Genomic DNA, 26,152 nt, shown 5'->3' with positions numbered 1-26,152 from the left:
CTTCTAAGCTAAACCACTCTGTTCTTTTTATAACTGCGATATAGTTGCTTTCTGTAAATACATAAAGTGGATAAATATTTGGAGGAGCTAGTTCAGCTGAATGATCAGGCTGGCAAAAAAAAAAAAAAAAAAAAGGGCCTGAGTCCCAGGCTTCACAGGCTGGGAAAGGAGAGGACCTCCTTCCTATAAGAAAGGATACCTTTCAAGATGGAAGATATTGCTGAGACTTGCGGGGAAAAAAAAAAAAAAAAAAAAAGGATATTTGCCAACTATGAGTACACGTATGTTGAAAATGAGAAGCAGATTTGAATCAATTGAATGTAATAGTGAGGTCATAAACCAAATTACTTGAAAAGATGGACTGTGATAACCTTATGAAGGATTTTATAATACTAAGGGAAAGAAGTAGGCAGCACACATAGGCTTTCACCTCTGTGAAGATATATCCAAGTAGCAAACTTTCATTTCTGCACATAGAATTAGACTTATCAAGATTTTTCACTAAAGGTAGAAGGATGTCTGAGCTAGTTGCTCAAAAACTCTGATTATAAACAAAGGAAAAAAACGTTACTTTTAGGGTTTTTGCATCCAGTATATTTGGATGCCTTTTTAGGAGAAGATCAATTATGCCAAAGAACAGCTTGTTTCCTTCCATCAACAGCAATGGAAATCTAGACATCTGTCTTCATTTCTGCTTTGAAATAACATTTGTTTATCTCAAAAATGATTTTCAAGTTGACTCTGTTAAAAAGGTGCTTATCCCTTCAGGCAACCTCTTTATTATTTGACCTTTAAAACTCTTTTGAGTCACAATAAAAGCAATAAAGGCTTTTGTTTACTCAGCATGGCCTAGAGGTTATCAGAAACAAGAAATTAAAGAGGAGAGTTTTTCCTTATACTGCAAACTGTGCTCAATTCTGCACTACAACTGCAGGCCATATCAAAAAACACTGCTGAGTCTGTTTCAATTTGATACTATAAACCCTTAAGAATAAATAAAAAAAAAAACCTTAAATTTAAGTAAATGAAAAAAATATATATCTTTAGCACACATCATGCTTTGACAATACTTTAGCTACAAATATAGAATATAATGATAGTGTCTAGATGGAGTAGGAGACTGCAAAGAGACAAAACTGGTTAAAATTCAGGCCCCACGGAAGTTAAATACAGCACAACCACTGATTTCAAAATATCTGTCGTCTTTCTTGTTCGCTTATGATTACGTGAATGCAGAATCCATAGAGGATGTTTGTCATACAGAAGTGACCAGTTTGTGTTACATTATATTTTATATTTTATATTGTGAACATTTCAAGGTTCACAATCAATGTTTTAGAGGTTAAACTAGAAGACCTGTTCAGTAATGAATAAACCTACTTCTTTAGTTAATTCCAATTCATTTTCATTGCAGTAATTGATATCAGTGCTGTTGCTTTTTTTCTCCTACAGTGAATATAAGAGTTGCAAGGAAAATAAGAACTGTTTATCTGAAGTTCTATGCTTCCAGATAATTAAGAGCTTTTTTTTTTACATGTTATGTTGACCATCCATCACTTTATGATACTTTGAGTTTACAAGTAGAACCTGTATTATAATGAAATGTTGGCAAAATATTAGTAAGTCAAATCAAAGATTCACTCAGTTAGCTTGTTTAACTAATAACTTTCTGTTTTATATTGCTAGTGTTGTTGTGATCTTCAGCCTTTATCTTACCCAGAGGGTAACAGTTGAGAAAATAAGAAATGAGTTACTTTCAGGTATCAAAGCAAATGCAACTGAACTTTCTCAAACCTTGAAAATTGATGTGAACAGCATACAAATCACAGGTAATGCTAATGTAAATCCTTAAAAACTGTAGTTAATATGAACAACATCTTTGGATCCCAACCATCAGAAGGATTGTTATGTTTATGGGTGTTCTCCTCCATTACTCAACCTCTGTCAGCAGGTGAAGGAACCTTGTCAAGTAGAAAATATGAATCAGTATAGCATATGTTCATTCTGGAAGAAATAAAGAGCAAAGTAGGGATTTCCCAGTCAAAACCATTCAATTGCATCTACTTTATGCAACATAACACTTGTAATTTCATTGTCCTTCAGATTAATGCAATTAAGCCTCAACTGTATTTCATAAGTAAATGCAACTATAATTTTGTTTTGGTCAAGAACAAGGAAAGTGGTTCAGCTTCACAGTGAGTGAGGACTTGTTTGTTGAAAAGACGTCAAAAAGAATAGGAAACTAATACAGAGTGTGGCTTCTGGAGAAACATGCCCAAATATCAAATTTCTCTGATACTTAGGTAAAGTGTAAATGAGAAACAAATGATGTAGCTTTAAAGACTACATGTTTTTAAATTTTGGAAATGCACAAATACAGTGAAAACTAGAAAACTTGGTAAAGCCTAAGAAGAAGCCCAGAAAAATCAATGAGAATCTTTCCTTTGACTTCAATAAGCCTCAAAATAGGACTTCACTAAGTATAATCATAACAAGCGATCTGAATCCTTTGAAGTGGAAGTTGATTAGCTGACATTTGAAGACCTGATGGAGCTACTATTAAGTAGCTACTGATTGCCTTAAGAGGAGTAGAACACTTGTTATGCAACATTTCTTACTCTGTTCTAGAAGGTGCATTTCTTGCTAAGTACTTCAGATATTCACAGGCTAAATTCACAGTCTTGAGATCGTTATTTTTTCTTACTATCTGCACCACGTTTAAGAAGTTGTTCTAAATAGCTGCACATCACCGTGGAAAGCAATATCTCATTATTCTTGAAAAATGCCTCCAAAGGAAATTATGAAGTGCTTTTTAAAAGGTTACATATCTGTTGATGAACTTTGAAGTAATCAAACTTTTCTTGATGTGCCTCATTAAAATGTCTCTCTTCACGTGAGGTATCATCTGTCCATTTCATCAGGAGTGCTGTAATAAAGTAACAACTGTAACTAATGATCATAAGTATACATAGCACTTTTGCTTCCAATGTCTCAGTATGTTCTTCAAGACAAACTTTGTTTCTGTTTCATAGAGGGAAGGAACTATAACGCTTAGGTATGATTTGCTTGAAATAGGTTTCCGTAGTGACTAAAAGTACCTTTGTCTTGTAAGTAATTCCAGATTAATTTTAACTAATTTATCTGATCTAAATACTGTTTTATGATGCAGATGCTCTGATAAGCTCCATGGTATAAAAGAGTAAAGACAGAGATTTCCCAGATAAAAACATTTTATGTGTGAGATAATGAACAGGGACTGAGGATAGAAGGGAATCAAGACTTTTCCTCCTTTGGAAGGTCAGAGTTTGAGAAAATAGTGTGAAATGGCCAAAAGGAGGGATGCAGGATACCACTAGTGATTCAAAGAGAAACAGCCACAGCTTCTGAGGATTTTTTACTTTTCCTTCTATTTTGTATAAAAACAGATACTGCACTATAAAAGGAATTTATAATGAACTCACTTTCTTTCAGTGGTTGCTGAAAATCCTACTACAATGCTGCCTTTAACTTCATCAGGTCAGTATCCTTCATAAAACAGAAACTATTTTTTTGCATCTGTACAGCAGAAGAAACATAAGACTTCTGTTCAGCTGGTACAGTTTAAGAAAGCTGCCTTGATTGGGGGTTGACAGCTAGGATTCATTCAGTGATAGCTGCCCTTCATCATTTCTGACCATTTGAGAAACCAGTGATCTGAAGTCTGTACAAAAGCTGTAAGAGCTTAATCTGAAGATCAAAACAAAAGTTGAATCTGTCAAACATCTGAGCCACAAATTGACATTTTCATAGATCTGGACAGGTGGATTCTCATACTGTGGTTTACTGGTATACTGAGCAATGTTAGTAGACTTTAATTCTGCTATCACTGGAAGACTTATAGGGAACAAGGCAGACACATCTCCTTGTGTCACAAGTTCACATAGTAAAAAACAACCAAAAGTAAGCTGGAGAGATGAGTAGTCATATTTTTAGCACTAGATACAGATACACTTATTACACACAAGTTGCATACAAGTTGTCACATACAAATTATCCAGGGCAGAGCGCAAAATCAGGCACATCGTGCAATTAATATGAGGAAAAAATACACACACTACTTATATACCTATGAATATAGGAGCCAACTATTTATCTATAGCTTAATTAAAGTCATAACAATGAAAATTTGTTAGTCCTATTATAAGCCTATTAATGCATACAGTATAAAGTATACAAATGCTACTCTTTATTCCCAATGATACCATTAAAAACTGATATTACACAGATTTTCTCCTGTCTATCAGATCCTCTGGCATGCTATCTTAATGTCACTTTGAGTCCTAAGGTCAGTGTTGCTAGTCCATACCAAGAAGAATGTGAGAGTGAGGGGAGTGAAGAGGGATGGAAGTAGGGAGTTGTTGGCATCCTAAACTGGAATTCAAATAATATTTCTAGTGTGGATTCCTTCCTTCTTTTTGGGGGGATCTCCCTGAGGTCACAGAATCACAGAATATCTTGAGTTGGAAGAGACCCACAAGGATCATTTATTCCAACTCCCAATCCAGTTATTTTTATATGCTTGCTAACACCATCATCTTCCTTGTTCTCTTTTTCAGTCCTAAGCCCACATTTTACCCTATGTGGTATGTTATATCTATTGGAACTTGGGTTTACTCTCTCTGTTGACCCTAAAATGTTCCTTTAGTGAAATTGCTCAGAAATTGACTATGTGTGGTTTGTACTTATATGACCAATGCCTCTGTCACTGTCCTGTGCCTTTGCTTTCATGGCTTTTGTCATCAGCTTATATGTACACATTTAGGAATAACACCTGTAACAAGCCTATTTTTTCTTAACAACCTTCAAGATTTGTTTTATTAAAACAGCCTGCTCATGCATGCATCCATTAAACAGTTTCCTCCCAAAACAATGATCCATTAAATGATAGGTCAAGAGGCACATTAGGTAGATACATACGTATGTAATACTTCACAAACTACTGTGAGGCTATGAGTGATGTCCTTTGCTGAATGCAGTTGTGAGAAAACAGTCCATCCATCTGCATCCTCCCTGCATCTCCTGCTGGGCTCTCCTCTGTCCCTGTGCCCTCAGATTTGCTGAGACAGAATGGTCCCAAATGGTCCCTAGTCTATTTACTACAAAATGACTTAGCTTAGCTTAACAGTGTTTGCTAAATCAGCATGATTTGATAGAAAGTTATTAGCAAATCCTCTTGCAAGTTTCTGCACCAGTAGGTTTGGAAGAGTACGAAGTAGGAACATCTAACAAAAGTTAACCGTCTCTGATGCTGGTGATCAGCAACTACTACCAGCAAAAGTGATAGATGATAGACTATAAAGAAGACTTTACTACATTTCCCACTTTATTCCTTCTAGCCTGTCGTCTCATAAACTGAAAGGTCCATTGACTGTAATGACACATATAAGTGTTGATATAAGTAAAAAAAGTATAGAGGCATGCTAATACAAATTTAAAGAAGAAAAAAGGAACATGGAGGAACTGGGAAAATCAAGAGGCATCCTCAATAAGAGGAAGATTGTTATTAAAAAAATCGCTTGTGGGAAGGTATGTGGAACAGTCATAAGAAAGTATGAAGCAGAATGGTTTCCAATTTACTATCACTAATGAAAGTCTACTCAAGTACCTAGGCATTTGATTATTTGTAAATATGTATAAACACATGTATGTAAATATGCCAGTATGCAAGTATGCAAATACTACACAGGTTTGAGTCTCCTTATATTGTGACTACTAATTTGTTGAGCAATGTTATTTACATGAAAAAGTATATATATATAATACTATATATTTAGTAGTAATATTGAAATTCTCATAACCTGTCTTTTCTTTCAGCAGATCCTGTGAGTCTAATTACAAGTTCTCTGACATCAACTCCAGGTCAGAACAGGGAAGGGAAAGAGAAGACAAGAAATCACTATTGTCATTTTAACACATTGGTTAAAAGCATTTTGAAGTTATTGAAAATGCATGAGACTAAGTATAAAATAATTTACAGTAAATTCGGTTTCCATATTATTTGTCTTAAATTTATTTTGACATTTGACAATCAGATTCAAATCAATTAAACTGGAGTTACAATACCATTACCTGAGCTGGGCTTTTGAGATACAGTGAATAATGCAGATCTCAAAAGAGCAGATTAGCAGCTGCTTGTTAATGCCCAAGCAACTGTATGGGTACTTTCAGAGAGCAAGAAGTAAAGTTCTAACCCAGGGTTGTGTTTATGTAGGTTCAGAACAACTCACCATAAGTAAGGCTGCAACAACCTCATGTAGGTAACTTCATATGGGAAGAAGCAGGGCAGTTTTATAAAAGTCTGAGATCTTAGGATTACACTGTTTCTGTACATCTTGTTTTCATTTTAATTCTTGCACCTTATCCCTGCAAGCATGCAATATGCAGGTTTACCTTTGATTCGACAGATCTCTTCAAAGTGACTGTACATTCTACAAAAATGCATTATGTGTTATACACATGCTGATATATGTATATTGATATCCATACTGACTGTTCATTTTTGCTGCAAATTATTTCTTAGGATTTTGAGGAAATACTTAACTGATAACAAACTCTCATATCACTTCTGATGAATGGAAAGCCAAACCTGTTTGAGCTGTTGAAAACTTCCTCTAGTCCCATAAAATGGTGAAATATATATGACATTTATAAGCATTTTTAAATGGGCCTAATTTATGTACTGTCATTTCTAAGTTGACTACAGCAATCATATTGCAATTAAGGGTAATTTACTGTTTCAAAAAGAAGTCAAAATATTTCACTAGAAAATGTTAATTTATTTACATCCAGTAGATGGCAATGCTGTTTAGTTTTATGAGTTGAAGTGTTAAGCTAGAATGGAATATGTCATATGTAAACAGTGTTTCCTTCTGTACTGAGCCTGTGCAAAGCGTATTCCTAGATTATTGGTAGGTTTTTGCTTCTCTGTTTCATCTTTACTCATCCGTGGCAATTAATTTATTGACACCATTGCTTCCATTACTTGACTAATGTAGTTTTGATTTGATTCAGCTACCAATTGGATTCAAAGTGGCAGCTCTTTTGCTTTACGCTCTGTGCTGCTAACACTGAAAGTTTTTTATTTCTAAATCAGTTTGAAATGTTCCCGTACATCCAAACAAATTTCAGACTTTGTCACTTATACATACACTTATACCAAATGTGCATTTACTTAATCAAATTACAAAGAAACAATGAATTTGAGAATGCATTTAATATATTGCACAAAATAGTTTATTTAAGTAGAGGAAGGAGACGGGAGTTCCAGCCCTGCTTCAAACATAATTTTAAAAAATATGCCACTTCTCAGACCATTCTCCACTCTGTGCTAAACGGACCTTTTTAGTATGTGATATTTCATTCCTGGCTTCAAAAATGCAGTTTTTTGAAACACAATAGAGTGGTTGGTTTGATTTGTGCTAGAATAGCCAAAGGTAAGTCAATTTTCCATTGTAGTAAAACTGCATTTCTGCTTTATTGTCATTGCTGTTTTCCTTTCTATTTCAGTTGAGTGCTTGCCACTTGCTGAAGTTTGTGATGATGGAGTAACCTGCATTAGAAAGGATTTATTTTGTGATGGAATCTTGGACTGCCCAGATGGTTCAGATGAATCTGAAAAAAGATGTGGTAAGAATGTAAATCTATTTAAAGCAGTATTTATGAGCACACTTAAACCTGTCAATATTTTTTAAGTACTTAACAAGATATAAGCTGCATAATGAAGTCCAAATTACTAAAAATAATAACAACAACGTGTAAATGTTATAACATTTATCTTGTAAATGAAAACAATTTCATTTAAAATTTTAATTAATAAATAATATGCTTAATAAGGAAATATCACAAGGCAGCTACATTAATGTAAAATGATATGGAAGATGATATTTAATGTATGTATTACTAACTATAAATAAATATAATAGAAAATATAAAACAGTGTCAAAATTTAATGTGAAGTTTTGTACTAGTAATATCAAATATGTTCTTTCCAAAAACAAATGTTAAATCACATTATCCAGTACCAGAAGCTACGTACTGTCTTATTCAGAGTCAGAAGAGAGATTTATCTTTTGATTCCATCATTAAGAATATCATCATAAAAAGAACTACAAATAGATTTTCACAATATACTACATATTCTCTGGTTCGGTGATACTGTATTTCACTATACTTTATCATAAAGACAATTTATTCTCCTTGCTAATCTGTCACTAGATAATTGCTTTTGTCTTTGTGTGTAGAAAAATTATATTTAGATCAATTGGCCACCTTTTTGAAAGTTTGGGTACTGTTCTATCAGAAAAGTTGTGTTCTGTGAATCTGTATCTCACATGAAGGGGCATCAGCTCTCTCCTGCCTTCACATCCTCAGACTTAGATGGTGTGGTGGAAGTGTCCTGTGGCAGCATTTTGCAGGCAGAAGAGTCAAGTGTGATTCCCATCATGGCAGGAGCTCTAACTTGTTTTGTTGGCCACCTATTTCCACCTTCTTACATTGAGTGCTAGGAAATGGAACTGGCACAAAAATATTTAAGTAGCTGGCACCACAGAGAGAAATGCAAGATGATGACTTGTAGCGTGTCCAGAGAAGGGCAGCAAGCTGGTGATGGGTCTGGAGCACAGTTTTATGGGGAGCGGCTGAGGGATCTGGGATTGTTCACGATGGAGGAGACTCATGGGAGACCTTATCAGTCACTAAAACTCCCTGAAAGAAGATTGTAGCAAGGCAGGGGTTGGCCTCTTCTCCCAGGTAACAGCAATAGGATGAGAGGGAATGGCCTCAAGTTGTGCCGGGGAGGTTCAGGTTGGATATTAGGAAAAAACTTTTCTCCAGAAGGCTCGTAGTGCATTGGAACAGGCTGACCAGAGAGGTGGTAGAGTCACCATCCCTGGAGGTGTTCAAGAACCATGCAGATGTGGTACTAAGGGAAGCAGTTTAGTGGGCAGTAGTGGTGGTAGGTGATTCTGCGGATCTATGATGTGAACATTTGGGCAGACAGCTCTAGGAGACCCTGCTTGACCAGGGTGTTGGACAAGGTTCATCCATCAAATCTCAGCTACTTTATGATTCCATGAAAATCTTACAACCTAAAAATTTCATCCTTCACCCTTGCCTACTTTCCCTGAGTACTTTTTTTTTTGTGCAGAATTGACGATGCTCCATTTAGCAGTGAGCACTGAAATTCTACCAGTGAGTCTGTTTCTGTTTACTACAGCGCAGCTTTTTGATGGGGAGGTACATTTGCTGATGTCTGTGTTGCTCTTCAGTCTCAGCTCTAATGTTTTCTTGCAAAGAGAAATTTTTGAATGCTCTGGGATATGTTGGAGCAATTAGCTCCCTGAGGTGTTTTTTAAAATATATAATTTGGCACTAGAGGAATCTGGAAAGCTTATTTCAGTTCTGTTGTGAAAACATATTTCTGAGCTCTCCTGGGGAAAATGGTGGAGTCAGTCTGGTCTAAATTTTCAGAAATATGTGAAATGCTGAACTCTGGTTTAAAAACAAAGATGCAAATAAAAGACCAATATTTTTAAGAATTTTTATACACACATTGCAAGCCTGAATTTGAATGTTGCTGACATACTAACTTCTACCTGAAGTGGAATCTTCTTCAGAACAAAACATAAATTGCAGACCTGCTTGTTACCTACACTTTTCTGACTGCAGCCAGCTGAAAATGGAGATTTAGTCAAATCTCTTGGGAAAATAGACATCAAAATACTTTGAATATCCATTGAAACACATCAAAATCTCTATTTATCTTAACAGCTGCATCCAGCTGCAAGATCAGATATGAGAAGGTCACTATACACTGGGGGAATCTGAAGGTCCTAAAGAAGCTGCAGCTAGACCTTTGTTCCACAGCAGGGGTTGAGGCAGCAACGCACCAAAGAGTTATTCGGTCACTCATTTCTACCATTTTACTGTTGTTCTGAGATGTGGGATTTGTTTTTGCTGTTTTGGTGGGTTTTGTTTTTATTGTGGACATAGCTAAATAAAAAAAGTGAAAGTCCTTATAGGAGTTAATAATTAGTAACATACGTCTCATAAAGAATGATTCTTTTTGTCTACTATGAGTGATTAGATTCAGATTTACAAGTTCTACTCATATTTTATGAAAGATATTATGACCCTACCTGTTATATAGGAGAATTTAATTGATATTCATACATGGATATTCATCCACTTGCAGTCAAAGTTATGTTGACATAACTAAGCTGTGCCCTGAGGGCTGCAATGTGGTTTAAGGTATAAATTGTGCTTAAGCAGAGTTTTTCGCCTGAGGCACAGCCTCTTATGCACAGAACTTTTCAACGTGCCTTGCATCTCTCCCTGACTCTCTACCTTGGAAAAACTGTGAGAGCCCTGCTCCTTTTAACTGAATATATTATTTCTTGATCATAGCCACATTTCACCAGTCACTAACAAATATGCATAACTGAGCTAAATATTTCAGAATATAAATACAAGTTCAAATAGGCAGAAAATCATAAAAGGAATGAACTGAAGGAATGAGCTGTGCTTATGGCTCACTTTAGGGAGCTGGACTGGTTGTCCCTGTTCATTTTTACTGATGCCTGGCATTTCCAAGCAATTCACTCAGTTGCCATTAGATTTGTAGTTTCAGTCCATAGCCTTACAGAAATACAATTCTGGCTGGAGGACAAATTGTTTCTCCATCACACTTATTTTACATTTTCAGTCTAAAAATTTTCCACCTAAAAAATGGATAGTTTTCTAAATTCCTATATTTAGATTTCTTCCCAGAATTTGCAAAACTAGTGGAGCAAATAGCAATAGGCCATTTGCAAGTTTGGAATACCTGCTAATGTTTCTACCTCTTTGATATTTCATTTATGTTACATCCCTAGAGTAACTTAGTACATTCATATAAAAGCTAAAATTGCCTAGATTTTCAGAAGTGCTTCAGTGTCTTACAATGAGATTTGTAGCTGATATATAATTCTTGTTATAAGTGCTCTTCCACACAAAGGAGTTGCCATCCTTTAAACAACTCAGTTCGTTTTTCCATTGTGATTATTTTTGTCAAGTACTTCTGAATTTATAGTACATTAGTAGTTTTAAAATATAGGATATAAGTGGAAAATTTAATAGTCTTTTTATGTATTAGGCAGAATTCAGGAAAGTCTAACATTCTCAGAAACCGAAAACCTTCGTTCTTTGCTTTTATTGACGAAAATTATCTTGAAAGGTTTCTCTCTGGCTCTCCAATGGAGTGCAGTAACAAAAGGCCATTGCAAAAGTACAGTTAGCAATTTCAGTAAAAGGGTCTCTAGAGAAATGCAGGAGTCTGAACAGCATCTATTAATATTAGTCTGCAATGCTGAAAAGCAGCCACGTAGCGATTATTATACGTCCAGGCTAACATTTTGTGATTACCTACCTCACAACATTACTAGAGTACTGAGAGTGATCAATCATATGAAAGCCAGGGAGTAATATACTGCCCTTGGCAGAGAAAGGGCCTGTCAAATGAAATCTGTAGGCTTGATATGACCAGTTCAGGGAGCTGGTCCTTCCAATCCTTTCCTGTGTTCCTTATACCTATTGGTTTCCATTTAGTGACTGCATGTGCAAATAAGTGTGTTGACACCTGAAATTCATCCCAGGAGTATAGCAAAGTTTAATTCTGCTATAACTGAAAACTAAGCTAGTGGATGATACATTTTTTAATGTCTCTGTTAAATATATTTGTTAATGATTTCTTCTTTCCTTCTACTATTGCTACTATAAATACTGACTTTGAAAAGATATCCATAGTATTTTCACTGTCTATTACGTAAAAAAATAGGTTTGTTTGGGGGAAATAGTTGTAAATATTAGCACATTAGTGAAGACGGGGAACATATGTATTCACATGGACAGAAAAAGTAATTCTGCACGTGATCCAAAACTTTCATCTAATCTGATTAAAAGATTATACAGAACAGTAAATTTCTTTCATAGACCTACTTTCTCTATGTATTTAAGACCATATGTGGTCTGTTTTCTTCCCAGGGACCATGAAGATGGCAAAATGGAACATGCTAACATGTTTCTGTCCCAGCTTATTCACTAGACTTGTAATTGTTAGTGAAATTCATTCTACATGGTCTTTATTAACATAGTATGACTGAACCTGACAGAAACAAAGTCTGATTTTTATGTTGTGTTTGCTGCAGTGATAGTCAGAAAGAATTTTACACTTACCAAATGAACAGACAAGGAGCACTAATTTATCATTTTATGTAATCATTTCCCAGAGGAGAATTATGGTCAATGAAATTTCCATTTAATTTTCAATATGATTGATTATTCATAATTTGAATAGCCATTATAGGTATGATTTCATTTCTGATGTTAATGAAAAGCTATATCTAATTTCTGGTTATCAGCCTCAAATTGATGAAGTTGTCCTTTACCTCTTCAGCTAATCATGTATTGTACTGATTATACCATTATTTGAAAGCTCTACGATGTTTCTTAAAAACTAAAGAAAAACCATCCCCAGATGGAATCTTAACATAATGTTCAATGAGATGCAGCAAAGGCTTCAACAGTGCTTCAGTGTCTTCAGAAATGAAGTAACTCTGCATGAATTAACATTTCCAGTCTTTCTGAAGCTTAAAAATACGGATTTTTTTAAATATAGAAATATATAATAATAATATTATATATATATAATGATAATTAACTAATATATAATAAAAATATTTTGAAAAAATACATCGTGATGAAGGAGGTTTGGCTTAGATGAGTGAACTTGATAGCTGACAGGAAACAGAATATCCACTTACCTCTTTGAGTAATTAGTAACATGTAAGGTAAGGAACCAGGGAGATCATAAGAGAGACAGCAATGTCAACCATATCCCTTCTTGATATCATTAACATGATATCAGATTGTTTCTGATAATCCAGACACGTTTTCCTCATTTTAAATAGAAGCAGATAGTAAATATTAAGACAAGATACACTTTATTTAAAAATGTAAAAAGTAAAATGAAAGACAGTTGAATTAGTCAGATACTACTGCAGATTTTTAATTAGACATTGATTTAGACTAGTTTGGATTAGTTGGATTGTCTCTAATGTAAAATTAAATTGTCTATAATATTATAGTACTTTGAGATAAAATAATCACAGGAATTAGAAATGGGAGTGGGATGGTAATATGTTTTAGTTTATCTTTCCATTCTTGCTTACAAGGTATTTTCTAGGTAATAGTTGTAAACCAGTATTTAAGGTCCCTATCACTTTGACACTGCTTCCATTTTTCAAATGGCATTTTGACAAATGCTCTTCATTATATTTTTACAGCTGCAGTTTGTGATGGAAAATTCATGCTGACCGATTCCTTTGGGTCTTTTCACTCTATGAATTATCCAAAACCGTATAATGCAAATATTGTTTGCCAATGGATTATACTGTAAGCCATTTTTTCTGACAATTTTCTACTTAACATTTGTTCAGTTATGAGGTGATATTGTTTCCTGTACATCAACCCTCTGTCATTTGTTTGTATTCTCAAATACCACAGCATGGAAAATATGAAATAGCATTTTCTCCTTTGTATTCACACAGTTTTTCTTTAAAAACTTGCAGACTCAACATCGACACTAATAATGACAATTCTTATGTGTGATTTTGATAAATCTGGTGTGCTACATGCATGTAGAGGAGTGTATTTGTAAGTTCACAGTAAATCATACAACTCAAAATAATTGCAATACATATAGTATATAATAGTCTTTAGGTACTGACTTTATAAAACATCACTATTTTTAAAAGGTGGAGTTTTCAAGAATTCCCATCATTTAGAGGTACAAAGTTCAATTGGGAATTATTTGTATTTGAGGTCCTAATTAATTTAGGAATATTTTTGAAGTTCATATGTATCATTTAATAGCATCATAACAGCACAAAAGCTCTTGGTAAAGGAGGTAGAATTTGTTTAATCAAGCGTACACACCTACAGGGATGGACAGCTACTATACTAAAGTACACGTAAAATAAGTCATGAGATTAGAAGTTTGAAGCTCCACAGAATGATTGCCAGTTCAGAAGCTACTGAATTGAGAAGCAGTGATTATGATGATGGCTTTATAATAACAGCCATTTTTTGATTCTGAGAAGTATTAGTTTGGTAGAAGAGTTTCAAAAGAGATTAAGGAAATACTTTGAAAATTGAGTAAGATTTGAAATTCTCCCTCCCAGAGGTTCCTTTGACAGCTCTAGTCTTTGAGTTTGTTCGGTCCTTTCATCTTCACCTTTACACTTCTGGAAGAAGTCATCATTTTTCTTGTTTGATGCATTTACTCCATCCATTTACCAATGCTTACACTACAGAGATTTTAATATATAGTGTGTCACAAGAAAAATACAAGGTTGTGTAGATTCTACACTTCCAGCCCTCTTAATTTTTCCATGAATGAAGAAGTAATTTCTTCTCCTTTCAAAAGTCAGAGCAATATATTCAGTATTTCCCTAAAAGATTAGCTCCCCTTTAACTTTCAAGAATATGTTTTACTCTTTTAAAACCAAGGATCATTTTTTTACCAGTGGAGAAACGTAAAAAAAAAAAAAAAAAAAAAAACTTGCAAATATTTGCCAGCCGATTGCTGTTCAAAAAAAAAAAAATCTTTAGTGTCTCTCTCAATTCCAGAAATCAACAAATAATATAATAAACTGATTGTGATAGCATGGTAGCACTGCTTCAGAATTTGTACTACCATAAGTATATCTACTTAAATATAAGTTACTAAATGAATATAATTTCAGTAAAAACAGAGCACAGCAATTTTTACACTTTTATTAAAATAAATGCTCTTAAACTTACTGGATCATGATTAGGTTTGATAACATTCTCAGACAATGTTTTTGAGATCCTCAAATCTTCATGTAAATTTAAAGAGGCATTAAAAAAAAAGCCACATGATAAAATAGGATTTACAAGAAGGATTCACATCTGTCTTTTCTGAGAGAAAGATTTTGATGTCTTGCTATTCATATTGAAACCATCACACTTCTTCTCTGACTTAGGGAATTCTTCCTGATCAGCTAGATGTTATTTATCAATAATGTATTAAAAAGGGATTTGAAATTAATGAGCCACAGAGAAAAAACAACTGTCCAACTGAATATCATATTCTCAATTTTTAAAAGATTCAGTTCCTAAAATATACTTGAATCCAGTGAGTTCAGGAATACCTCAGCTTTTACAAAAGTATAATGCCCATTTCCATCTGCAATTCTACAAACAAGGAGTTATCCAAATAACTAATGTTGATTAATTATCTTGATTTCACTTTGTTTCTGAACTGAATGTTATTCAAGCATACAATTAATTTGTTACAGTAATTTTTTTTTCTGGTTTCCATTTCTGTTTTTATCTTAGGGTGCCTCAAGGGTTATCCATTAAAGTGAACTTCACTTCTTTTGATACAGAACAATTTATGGACAATTTAAATATTTTTGAAGGTATAGGACAAAACAAGACTTTAAGAGGTAAAGTATTTTTCAGCTATTACTTTCCCATTAATTGAATTTATGTAGTAAAATATTTTGAATTGAAAAAAAGCATGTGTATGTTTAAGTGAAGGAATGCATCTGTGTAGAGTTTTCCTTTTACAGCTGATCTCAAAATACTTAACCATTCTTATGAAATGGACATATAAATGCTTACCTAACATGTAAGAAACCACAATTTTTAAAGGTCTTATCTGAACAATGAAAATAGCTTGACCAGTGCCCGATCCCTTAATGTCATCCACAGTGACATAAAAATAAGGCATTTAAACTGAAGCTGATGGGATGAGTACTATGGTACTCTCTGGAAATTACTGACTCAGACCTGGAGACATTGAAGATAGATAACTAATTTCTCTATATATTCTATTCTGGAAAACTAGGTTTCTGCCCATTTTTCACCAGACTCAGTCTATCCAGATGAATTCCATCACAGATGGAATACATGTACTTGAAGATAAATATCTAGATCAGAAGTCTTTCTTAGTCAGAAAGATCTTCATTATGTATTCATACTTTCAGAAGCAAGGAGAGAATGGGAATGTGAAGTAGTGAAAGGCATGGAATACAGAATGGAAAAACTCTACTCCTTCAGTATTGCTCTGAATATAAATCCACTTTGGGATTTAAATTTCCATGAGAGAGATTGCTTCAGTAATACTATTTGTAGCAACCATTAACTTGCACATTTTTAAAGACTGCTGTGAGAGTGACTGGTAATAGTGCAATGATGTAAAGATAATCATAAAGCCTGTCCTTCAGTTGGTTTTGTAAAACATTGCAGTTAAAGGGTACATTTCCAGTAGACTCTACATTTAAGTAAATAAAATAATTTTACATTAATTTCAAAATTTCTTTACTTCTTGAATGTCCGTAAGAGTATGTACGAATTATTTAACTGTGAGATGAAGTATATATAATACATATATATAATCAGTATTGTTATTACAGAGTTTCAGAGTGTATTATCTGTAAATCTTGAGAAAATCTGCAGCATAATAAGTATGTATATGAAGATTATAGATTTGAATATATGGGTACTATATGACAAAATAAAAGTATAATCATATTGTAGTATAAAGTATGTTTCTCCACTAGCTGATGATATCCATATTGGCAGATACGTCAGAGGGGATATGCAGAATAAATATGGCAGCCAAACAACTAAATGGCTTCAGGGTTTCGAAGGTCTTGTAGACAGGATCACAATACAAGAGAGAGTATTCTTTAAAACTCAATAGCGTTTTTATTATAACAGTGCTGGGGATTTCTTTATACAAGGGATTGATTTCTTTCTGACTAATTTACTTTCTGTTTGTTTTCAGCTTCTCTCTCAGGGTCTTCTCCTGAGACAGTTCACATTTTTTCTCATGAGGCTACAGCCAGGTTTACATCTGATTATTCTGAAAACTACAATGGCTTTAATGCAACATATACTACATTTAATGCAAGTGAACTAAAAAGTAAGTGTTCTTTTTTGTTTTATTTTTATTGTTGTCTGGAATGCTTGATGAGAATATATTTTCAGTTTTATAAAAGTGAAATGGAAAGGGAAGCACTATTTCCTAGCCTCAGTCCTTTACCTTGGCCCACATTGTGAAATTTCATCATAATTTACAGATCATATCATTGATTTCAAAATGTCTGTCTACAGGCATACAGGCCTGGATCTAGCAATAGGGACGTAGCATACAAAGCTTGTGCTGTTAAAATAAAAGAATAAAACTATGGCTGTATTTCCTTGACATTCCTTACAGAAAGTTTATTCATTAACAAACCCAGTGTGATCAACGATACTAATCATTATTTTGTGATCTCCAGGCAGTGCTTGCTCTCCAGAATTTCTGATGTCCTATCTCATTGCCAGAAGTAGCAGTCCCAAGTGGTTAAAAAAAAAAAAAAAAAAAAATTCAGGAAAATATTGCTTCAGTGAATAGATAATGGAAAAAAAAATCCAGAAGTAATAAGTCTACAGTGACAAAATGCAGCAATACAACTCATGCTCCGAGGTACTTCAGTAGTTGAGAAAAAAATTAGATGCAGATTTTGCAAGTGACAGTTGCTTCAGCTGCTAAATTTTGAGCAGAATTTGAATAGGAAATGTGACTAGAAAGAGATATGCTGCGGAAAAAGACATCCAAAGTGTCAGTAAATTCTTGTCATGTGATTTGAAATTCAAGGCACCATGAAAAGACACAGAGCAAATTATGGGAAGAAAAGCGATGAGGTTGTCTTAGCAAACCTGTATGATCAAAGAAGGAGCAGAGAACAAAGAAAGGGACATTCCTGGTGCATGAAGCACAGCACTTACATATTGAGCTTACAGCTGGTGGCTCTGATAGGAAACCCTTTCAGCTGGAGCAGCCTGGACTGCAGCCAAAATGAGGGTTATTCTTTCGGGTCAGCCATACAGGTGTCCCTTCTTGTTCCCCCACCACTTATTGGCAAAGGATCAGGAAAGAAGTTTGATAAAGGAATGCAAGCTTCAGGTTTTAGGACACCTTCAGTAAGAATGAATTGTTGACAATAAAAAATACACGTTTCAGTGAGTAATGATGTTTCTTAGAAGAGAGTCACCATGGGCTCCTATTTTCAATCAAACACATTTGAAAATTTACACTCTTCGTCACCTACTCTTATGTAAATCTGAGAAAATATTTAATATATTTGTCATTTTTATTTACTAGAGGTTCTTATTAACAGATTTCGAGAGAGTCAATTGCACTTTTGAAGACGGCTTTTGTTTCTGGGTACAAGATTTAGATGATGATTTAGACTGGGAAAGACATCAGGGCCCTACCTTTCCCTTTATGAGTGGTCCTGATTTTGATCATACATTTGGCAATGTGTCAGGTAAGGTCACATACAAATTGTTTTCAGATTAAAGGAAAAGCTTATTTTAGCTTATGTTGTATCAGTCTAAGCTGTTTTCTTCAGAGAGGTGTTATCGGGATGCAATTTTATTCTGCCATAAAAATGAGTCAGAGCTACCAGAAAAAAAAGATTTATGCAACTCATTTTCATCTTGTGTAAGTATACCAAAACCAAAACTAGAAATAAAGAAATATATAAAGCTATGAAAGTGTGAGGTATTGAGGATTTTTAACACTGTTCAAAGTCCAAGAAATATATTTCTATTATACAACAGTGTTATAGGTCAAAAAAAATCCTCCTTTACTTTAGGGAAAAGAAAAATTATATTAAGTTTTTTACCAAAATTACTTCTTTTTCATCCTTGTCCACATCATGACAGTCATAGAAAAATTTTTATTTAAAAAAGGTTGACCTGTGTGGTACATAGGACTTATGTGTTCCTAGTTACAATAACACACCAAACACACTGATTTTCAACATACATACGTACAACAAACTCCAGCAACATCTATAGCAAAATAATCTAATTAAAAGAGTGATCATATCACGTGTGGATTTTAATTAAAGAGACAGTTCTGATAGGAATCGGAGTTTCACTGCATACCATGAGTGCTTTTCCAGAATTTGGATCCAAAAATTTTTCTAGTTCAACGGGAAAACTAAACAATCTAGCTCAGCTGATAAGTCAGCTGGATTAAAACTAGTTAATGTAATTTGGATTTCACAATGACCGTATGTACGATATGCAAGACGAATAATCCAGTGACAAGTAACTGGAAAAACTGCAGATTATTCTGGCAAAATATACTCACAGGAAAGGAAAAATATAATTCAGCATGTTATTGCATACAAATTATTCCCCTCTCTGAGTGAATGAACATTTTCTAAATAATCCTCAGAATCCTGTTTTCCCACTCAACTCCTACAGTACAAATCAAGTGAGAGAATGTAGTATTTACTAAGACATTTGACTATGATGTCTAGTTTTCTTGAAAAATCCTAATATATCTAGATGTTTTCTCTTTCACTGTCATAGGACTAAGCTGATGTATATAATGTTACTACATGTAATGTTACTTTCATTTTGAATATTAACATTTCTAATACCTGCTTTTGAAATGAAAACGTAAACTGCAGTGTTAATATCTAGATATTACATAGACAGTGTACTTTTGTTTCTCCATTTTGTTTGCTGCTAACAGAGGAATTTAAATACACTTATCGAGCCTCAAAACCAAACCATTATAATACTTCCTCCATTAGAAACTATTTATTTTGGTTAGATTAAGCTTAAACTCATTTCACTTTTTGTCCACATTTGATTGTGTTACACAGCATTATACTTCATTAAAAAAAAAAAAAAACAATACATGCAATGTAACAAATATTCTAATGGCAGAAGTGCTAATGAAAAATGCCATTCATTACTGGACAAGATTTCCTAAATTGATTCAGAATGCTCAGAAAATTGATGAAATAAAGACAGAGGACTGTCATTTCAGCTATATAAAGACATTTTTTAAATAAGAATGCCATGCTTATTTTCTGAATTCTGGATACCAGTTATCTTTGATGTATGATTTTCTAAAGCAACTCAGGAATTTATTCATATTTCACACTATTTTTTTCATGTAATTGAATCTTCGAGGTATAAATAACAATATGGTGTAATGTACATTAATTATAATTATTTGTAAATTCTATGTAATATTTGCATATATAGGTATTAGCCAGGTAGGCAGAATAAAATCTGAAATTACAGCCAAGATTTCAATAAGGCAAAAGCCTTATTTTAGGACTTTATCTCTGTTTACTTTTTTACTTTTCTTGTGACAAACCACAATGCTTCTGTAGGCTGGCATCATATTATATTTCCATATTGCAGCAGGAAGTTCAAATTCCCAGCTGCAAAGAATTAATTCAGAGAAGGCTAAAAAAAAATAATCTCCAAATATTGTATCTTTTTTTATTATGTTTCTTCATGCTACACAATGTTCACATAGTGATTCCCTCACTCCTCAAGACACATCTCATATCTCACATTATTATGTGGGTAAAAACTATAGCATGTTGGGAAATTCTTCTGCAAAGCCACAAACAATGCCAAACAGGGTGACATCTTTGTAAACTAAGCAGAAATCACTCAAATTAATTCCTGTCTTTACTGAAGAAAAGGCAAATCTCCCACAGACTTTAGAAGGGTTAGTTTCTCATCTCATGTCTAGTTCTGAGGACTGTCCAACAACCTTAAAAGCTTATTTTAATGTTGTTGACTATTCACTTCTACTGTGTCAGGAATATTTAAATCCATTAGAAATATTTGTGCTTGATACTATTAATACTATTTTTAAACAGAAAAAAAAAAACTTGCTCTCATTTGAGAAAGGAAAGTTCTACGTTGTCTAAAATGTGCTCATTATATTGCAGGATTCTATATTTCAACACCCACAGGACTTGGAGTTGGAGAAGGAAGAGTTCGAATTCTAAGTTTGCCTTTGTTCTCTTCAAATCCATCTTGTCTAAGTTTTTGGTAGTGCTATGTAATCTCTATGTATTATATATAGATCCTAAACATATACTTTAAGAATAAAACCAAATAATTATTTTCATATATATTAGTTCAAGTCAGTGTACTAGCCTACATCTGTTTAGACTTCCATGACCAGTCTTAAATCCGGAAACTTTTACTCCATTATAGTTTTGAGTCTTGCAATTAGCTTTTATGTATTCTCTTTTCACCATGTACCCAGCATTTATTTCTATACAGAAATACTAGGAATCCCTGAAAAGTTTTTGTAATGAAGCTTAACCAAGTATCCACAGAAAATGTGGCAAAATACCAAGTAAAGCTTTCAGTTTTAATCATGAAAAATGAAATTCTAAACATTAAAAAGTTAGATATTTTTTCCATGAAATGTCACTTCACTCTAAAAATAGAAAACTTTGCTTTTACTCCTCTAGGTATTACATGTACAGTCCTAACATTTACCGTTTATGCATTAGCATAAGAAATGAATATGGTCTGGAAAAGATAATTTTCCAGAAAGAAGGAAACTATGGAAAAAACTGGCTTTATGGACAAGTAACTTTAAATGAAACATCTGATTTTAAGGTTTGTTAAACTTTCAGACTTTTATTTAATTAGTTTAGTTTAATTGATGTCAGTTTTGTTCCAAATTAACCCAATGATCCACAGCTCCAAATTTATTTTATAGGTATTTTTGATGGCTTATCTTGCTGTAGTAATTTTTATCAATGCAAAAATGCTATCAGAAAGATGTAGTGGCCTGAAGAAATGAATATGTCTGTGACCTGGCTGCATCAAATTTCTAATAAATGTGCATTCTGGGATCTCAAGAACAGAGTTATAATACTTTACTTATATATACTATATAGCTATACCATGTATTTAAAAGACATCAAAATCGCTTTTGCACAAATGCCTTGGCAGCAGGATTTCTTTAAATACATATATTGTAAAACACCCAAAAGAACATCAAATAAAATGCAGTTTTTCATGTAGATAAGACATTAGATCATAAAGTTTGGACTGATAAGTGATACAGAATGTTGTGTATAAAAAATTACATTTATTTATAAGTAAGTTATGGAATAGTTTCAAATTATGTTCATCACATATGAAGTTTCTGTATTCCTTAGAATGATCCGTTATGTTTGCATGGCAGGCATTTGTGTTGCAGGGAATCCTGTCTCATCTCTGATACCCACCTCTGAGTGTAGCACCAGCTCAGATTATAGTGGAAATGAGCATTCAAGAAAGACTGAAATGTCTAGTATAGGAAGATGAAATGTGTTTCATTAAGTTAAAAAAAAATCTCTTTTTTTAATGAATTTCAGGTTATATTTGAGGCCTTTACAAGGATTGCTCCAAGTGAGATTGCCTTGGATGATATTAGCCTGACAGAGGGAAAGTGTAATGAAAGTAATTATGTAGAGCCAACTGCATTTCCAGTTGCCACTACTACCCCTTCATTTCCCAGTAAGTAAACACTAAACTACTGATGATTATCAGTTCTTATTCCTGTATTTGTGTTTCAGTGATTCAAAATTTCCAATAAACTTCCTTCATCTTAACAAAATTTTCTCTCCAGCATTATAAAATTAACTTCAAAATAGTTGTTAGGGATAAGGTTTGCTGCTCACGACTCCATTCATAGCAATAGAACTGGTAGATTCACAGCTTAAGCTATCAGTACATTATCTTGCAAAACTCGAAGAGTGAAAGATAAGTTGTGGTGGTTTCACACTGATGGCTTGCTAAACTCCACCAAACTGCTATCTCACTCCCCTTCAAAAGAGCAGAGGGAGGAAGGATGATGAAATAAAAAGACTCATGGGTTAAGATAAGGACAGTTTAATTAAAGTAAAAGAGAAAAAGAAGCAAAGAAAGAAAATAATCATTCTCTACTTCCCATCAGCAAGTGATGCTTGCGACATCTTGGGAAGCAGGGTCTCAGTGCACATAGCGGTTGTTCGGATGGACAGATGTGTTCATAACAAGAGTCCCACCAGCCCATTTCCCAGTTTTTGTTACTGAGTGTGACGCCATACAATATGGAATATCTCTTTGGTTAGTTTAGCTCAGCTGCCCTTGAGATGTCCCTTCCCCACCTCTTTCCAACTGCCAGCTTACTGGCCTTGGAGGGGTGTGGAGATGGCGTTTATGATGTGCCAGCACAGCTCAGCAATAGCCAAAATACTGGTGCAATATCAACTCTGTTCTATCTACAAGTGCAGAACACAATACTGTATGGGCTGCTTTCGAGAAAGTTAACTCCATCCCAGCCAGGCTTAGTACATTAGTAAAGAATTTAGAAATTATTTCTCAAATTTTTAACTAGTAAAGCTTCCAGGACAACACTGAAGTGGAGAGAACAAAGAAAGAGGAGGACTGTAACTTCTGTATTTGAAATTATAAGTGATTAGTAGTGGGATAAGAGTTTGCAAAGTCACATCGTGATATCTCCAGAGGTCTCAACAGCATGTGTTCACAAAGTTCTGAGAACACATGCGCAATGAAGAATCCATTGCTTAAAGGGAATGAAAGAACAGTAGTACCAGAAGAGTAAAAGAATGATCTATGTGACTGTTTAATACCCAGAATGGAAGTATTATCTGGAACAAGGCTCACAGTGAATGAGGTCTTTCCAATATGCATTTGGCCATGTTATTCATTCTAGATATCAATACATTAAAAAGGAAAAAGAGAGCAGTATTTGGTTTGTAAAAAATCTTAGTAGGAAAACAAAAAAGACAGAGTTAGAAAAACAGAAAAAAAAAGGGGGAGGAGGGTTCTGCCTGAAATAATAAGTGGTTTCAATATTTGCATAAATTACGAATGTGCCAAAACCAAATCCTGACTTTATCAGTCTTGCTTTGCTAAATCTACCTGTGATGAATAGCTGCTTGCTCTAGTAACAATGGATGAGGCTTTTTCCCTGCTACGGGGAGTTTCATTTCATCTCACATAACTGTCTCCTTGGCCTCCCTTCTGAATCTCAGAAACTGGAGGAGCGTTGATTTTCCTTGTGCATCATCTCCACATCAATTGGAAGTTAATGAAATATGAGAAATTATGTTTCTACATATATTAATCCAGACGTACATCTTGCTTCAGACCCATCACACTGTGGAGTCTTTTAAAGAAAAATGGAGATTTAAGATTCCACAAAAAATAAATTTCACAGAGCCAGTTAGAAGAATCTCACTGCGGAAAAATATGGAAAAAATACCTGTAGTCATCAGGTTTTTTAAATCTGGAAAATGTATGTAAAACAATGAAGATTATTTCCATACAATGTAACCAGCTCCACATACATTCAAAGCAAAAACTGATACAAATATGAAAAGAGGTTGTGGCAAAATTAAAATATTTGATGAGGCTTTGCAACATAATGTGGAAGAGACATATGAACCTTTTTGGGGAAAAAGAGACTTCTAGAGAAGACATATTCACAGAAGGCTTGAAATTATTAAAACAGCAAATATGTTCCAGAACAGCCTCTTATTATTTTTACTGTCCCTTAAAAGGCACAGCTACTTGCTCCTTCAAAGCACACAGCAAATAGAAGTCTAAAATTAAAATAACAGAAAAAGACTATTTGCACTATATTCATATTGAAAAACTACATACTAATATTGTGATCCTATCAAATCTATCACCTCTAAATCTACTGCAAAAGAACAGGCAAGGAAACCAAATCTTCTAAATGTAAGAGCAAAATTCAGTTTTAGAACTCTGTTATGAAAAAGGGATGTAAAGTGCAAAAAGATGTCTCTGTTAACAAAATAAAACGTTAATAACACTAGTAATTTCAGTGAGGTGAGCAAGGTAAGTTTTGGAGTTAGATTGCAATTTTCATTAAAGTAAAACTGTTGGGATGTGCTGATATATGCCACCTCCAGCGCTCTTCCAGGTTGCGTGAGTAAATACACCTTGTAAGTTAACTTCCATCAAATGATAAATGTTAGAAAGTCTCTGTCGTAAGCTGTAGCTGAGTGCTGCTGTCAAAATGCCAGAAAAACGGTTTTCAGACTATAGATCTCAACCCAAAAGTATTGTGTTGAGACCTGAATATTTAAGAATGAAGTGATCATGTGGTGTATAGCTCCATATAAAATGGATGAGAGGATCCATATTGTCCTTCAATATGATGCAAAAGTGCTATCTAAGCAGTTCCTGAGGAAAAACTAACTTGGTTGCATTCTTAATTTGTTGAGGCAAGCTACGTATATGCTGCCTGTAACCTGCTGAAAAATGTCAATATCATAAATCATCTTCAAAGAAGTATGATGTTATTTTGATGGATGTGGTGCATCTTTACTAACACTGACAGTTTCACTACAAATGTCGCATCTATAAACAAGAGATGAAAGAATTTGCATTGAGCCAATTTTCTTTGCTAAACATAGGGCTTCAGTGAGAGACACTGGCATAATTCGCAGTGCCACAAAGCACATTGAAAAGTCAATTTTCTTTGCCATGGTGCGTGGTAGGAAAGCTGGATTTCCTTTTGTCATTTACACAAGACTGTCGGCTTACACTTTCTTCTAAAGCAAGGATTGCTTTAATCTTCATATTCATTTATAACCTGTCTCCTAATACAAACCACAGTGTGGAAATTACAGAGTAGATTCCACACTTCTAATGTGCATGTCAATATAAATTAATGTTTTGGCAAAAGCTCAGAGGATTTTTTTTTTCTGGAAGGGTCATATATTGTTTTCTACAGTGCTGAGAAAATCCATCATTATGGAAAGAAGCAAGATTATTGGTGTTGATTACTGTTTGGTTCTCTAATGAGCATCTGGCATACAATCCAGAATAACTCCATATAAATTCATGTTTATTTTAAAACAGTTTTTTGCATAATTAAAATTAATTGCTTCCATTGTTTTTCTATGCAAGACAAAAGATCATTATCGATGTGCCTTACATGTATTCAGCACTATATCAGATTTCATCATAAGTTGCCAAATTTCAGCTATTAAGAAAGTTTGTTTTACACTGCTTATGTAATCAGATGATACTGGCTATGTGTCATAGATTCTTTGTGCAGCTTCACAATAGTTCTGTATCTCTTTGTATGGGAACTAATAATCCATAACAAAAGCCAGTTTAGCCCTTCTTGTTGTTAAAGGTACTTAGAGAAATTAGCTGTCATTGTGACCCATACAGCTGAAACGTAACA

At 34.1% G+C, this 26,152-nt stretch overlaps 1 protein-coding gene across 1 annotated transcript in view; it reads left to right on the top strand.

Moving 5' to 3' along the window:
- The window catches only part of TMPRSS15 (transmembrane protease, serine 15), a 308,179-nt gene that overhangs the window by 254,804 nt on the left and 27,223 nt on the right, over nt 1-26,152 (top strand). The window contains exons 17-28 of the mRNA XM_021403493.1: nt 1,687-1,829; nt 3,472-3,516; nt 5,857-5,898; nt 6,257-6,292; nt 7,546-7,665; nt 13,359-13,467; nt 15,436-15,545; nt 16,892-17,029; nt 18,270-18,419; nt 20,868-20,970; nt 21,402-21,552; nt 22,299-22,440. Of these exons, the coding sequence (XP_021259168.1) occupies nt 1,687-1,829; nt 3,472-3,516; nt 5,857-5,898; nt 6,257-6,292; nt 7,546-7,665; nt 13,359-13,467; nt 15,436-15,545; nt 16,892-17,029; nt 18,270-18,419; nt 20,868-20,970; nt 21,402-21,552; nt 22,299-22,440 (1,289 nt within the window). The remainder of the gene's footprint in view (nt 1-1,686; nt 1,830-3,471; nt 3,517-5,856; nt 5,899-6,256; nt 6,293-7,545; nt 7,666-13,358; nt 13,468-15,435; nt 15,546-16,891; nt 17,030-18,269; nt 18,420-20,867; nt 20,971-21,401; nt 21,553-22,298; nt 22,441-26,152) is intronic.

The sequence above is a fragment of the Numida meleagris genome, chromosome 1 (assembly GCF_002078875.1).
Source record: "Numida meleagris isolate 19003 breed g44 Domestic line chromosome 1, NumMel1.0, whole genome shotgun sequence".
NCBI classification, from domain to species: domain Eukaryota; kingdom Metazoa; phylum Chordata; class Aves; order Galliformes; family Numididae; genus Numida; species Numida meleagris.
The sequence above is the reverse complement of the archived record's forward strand: the minus strand, read 5'-3'. Positions and strand labels throughout refer to the sequence as shown.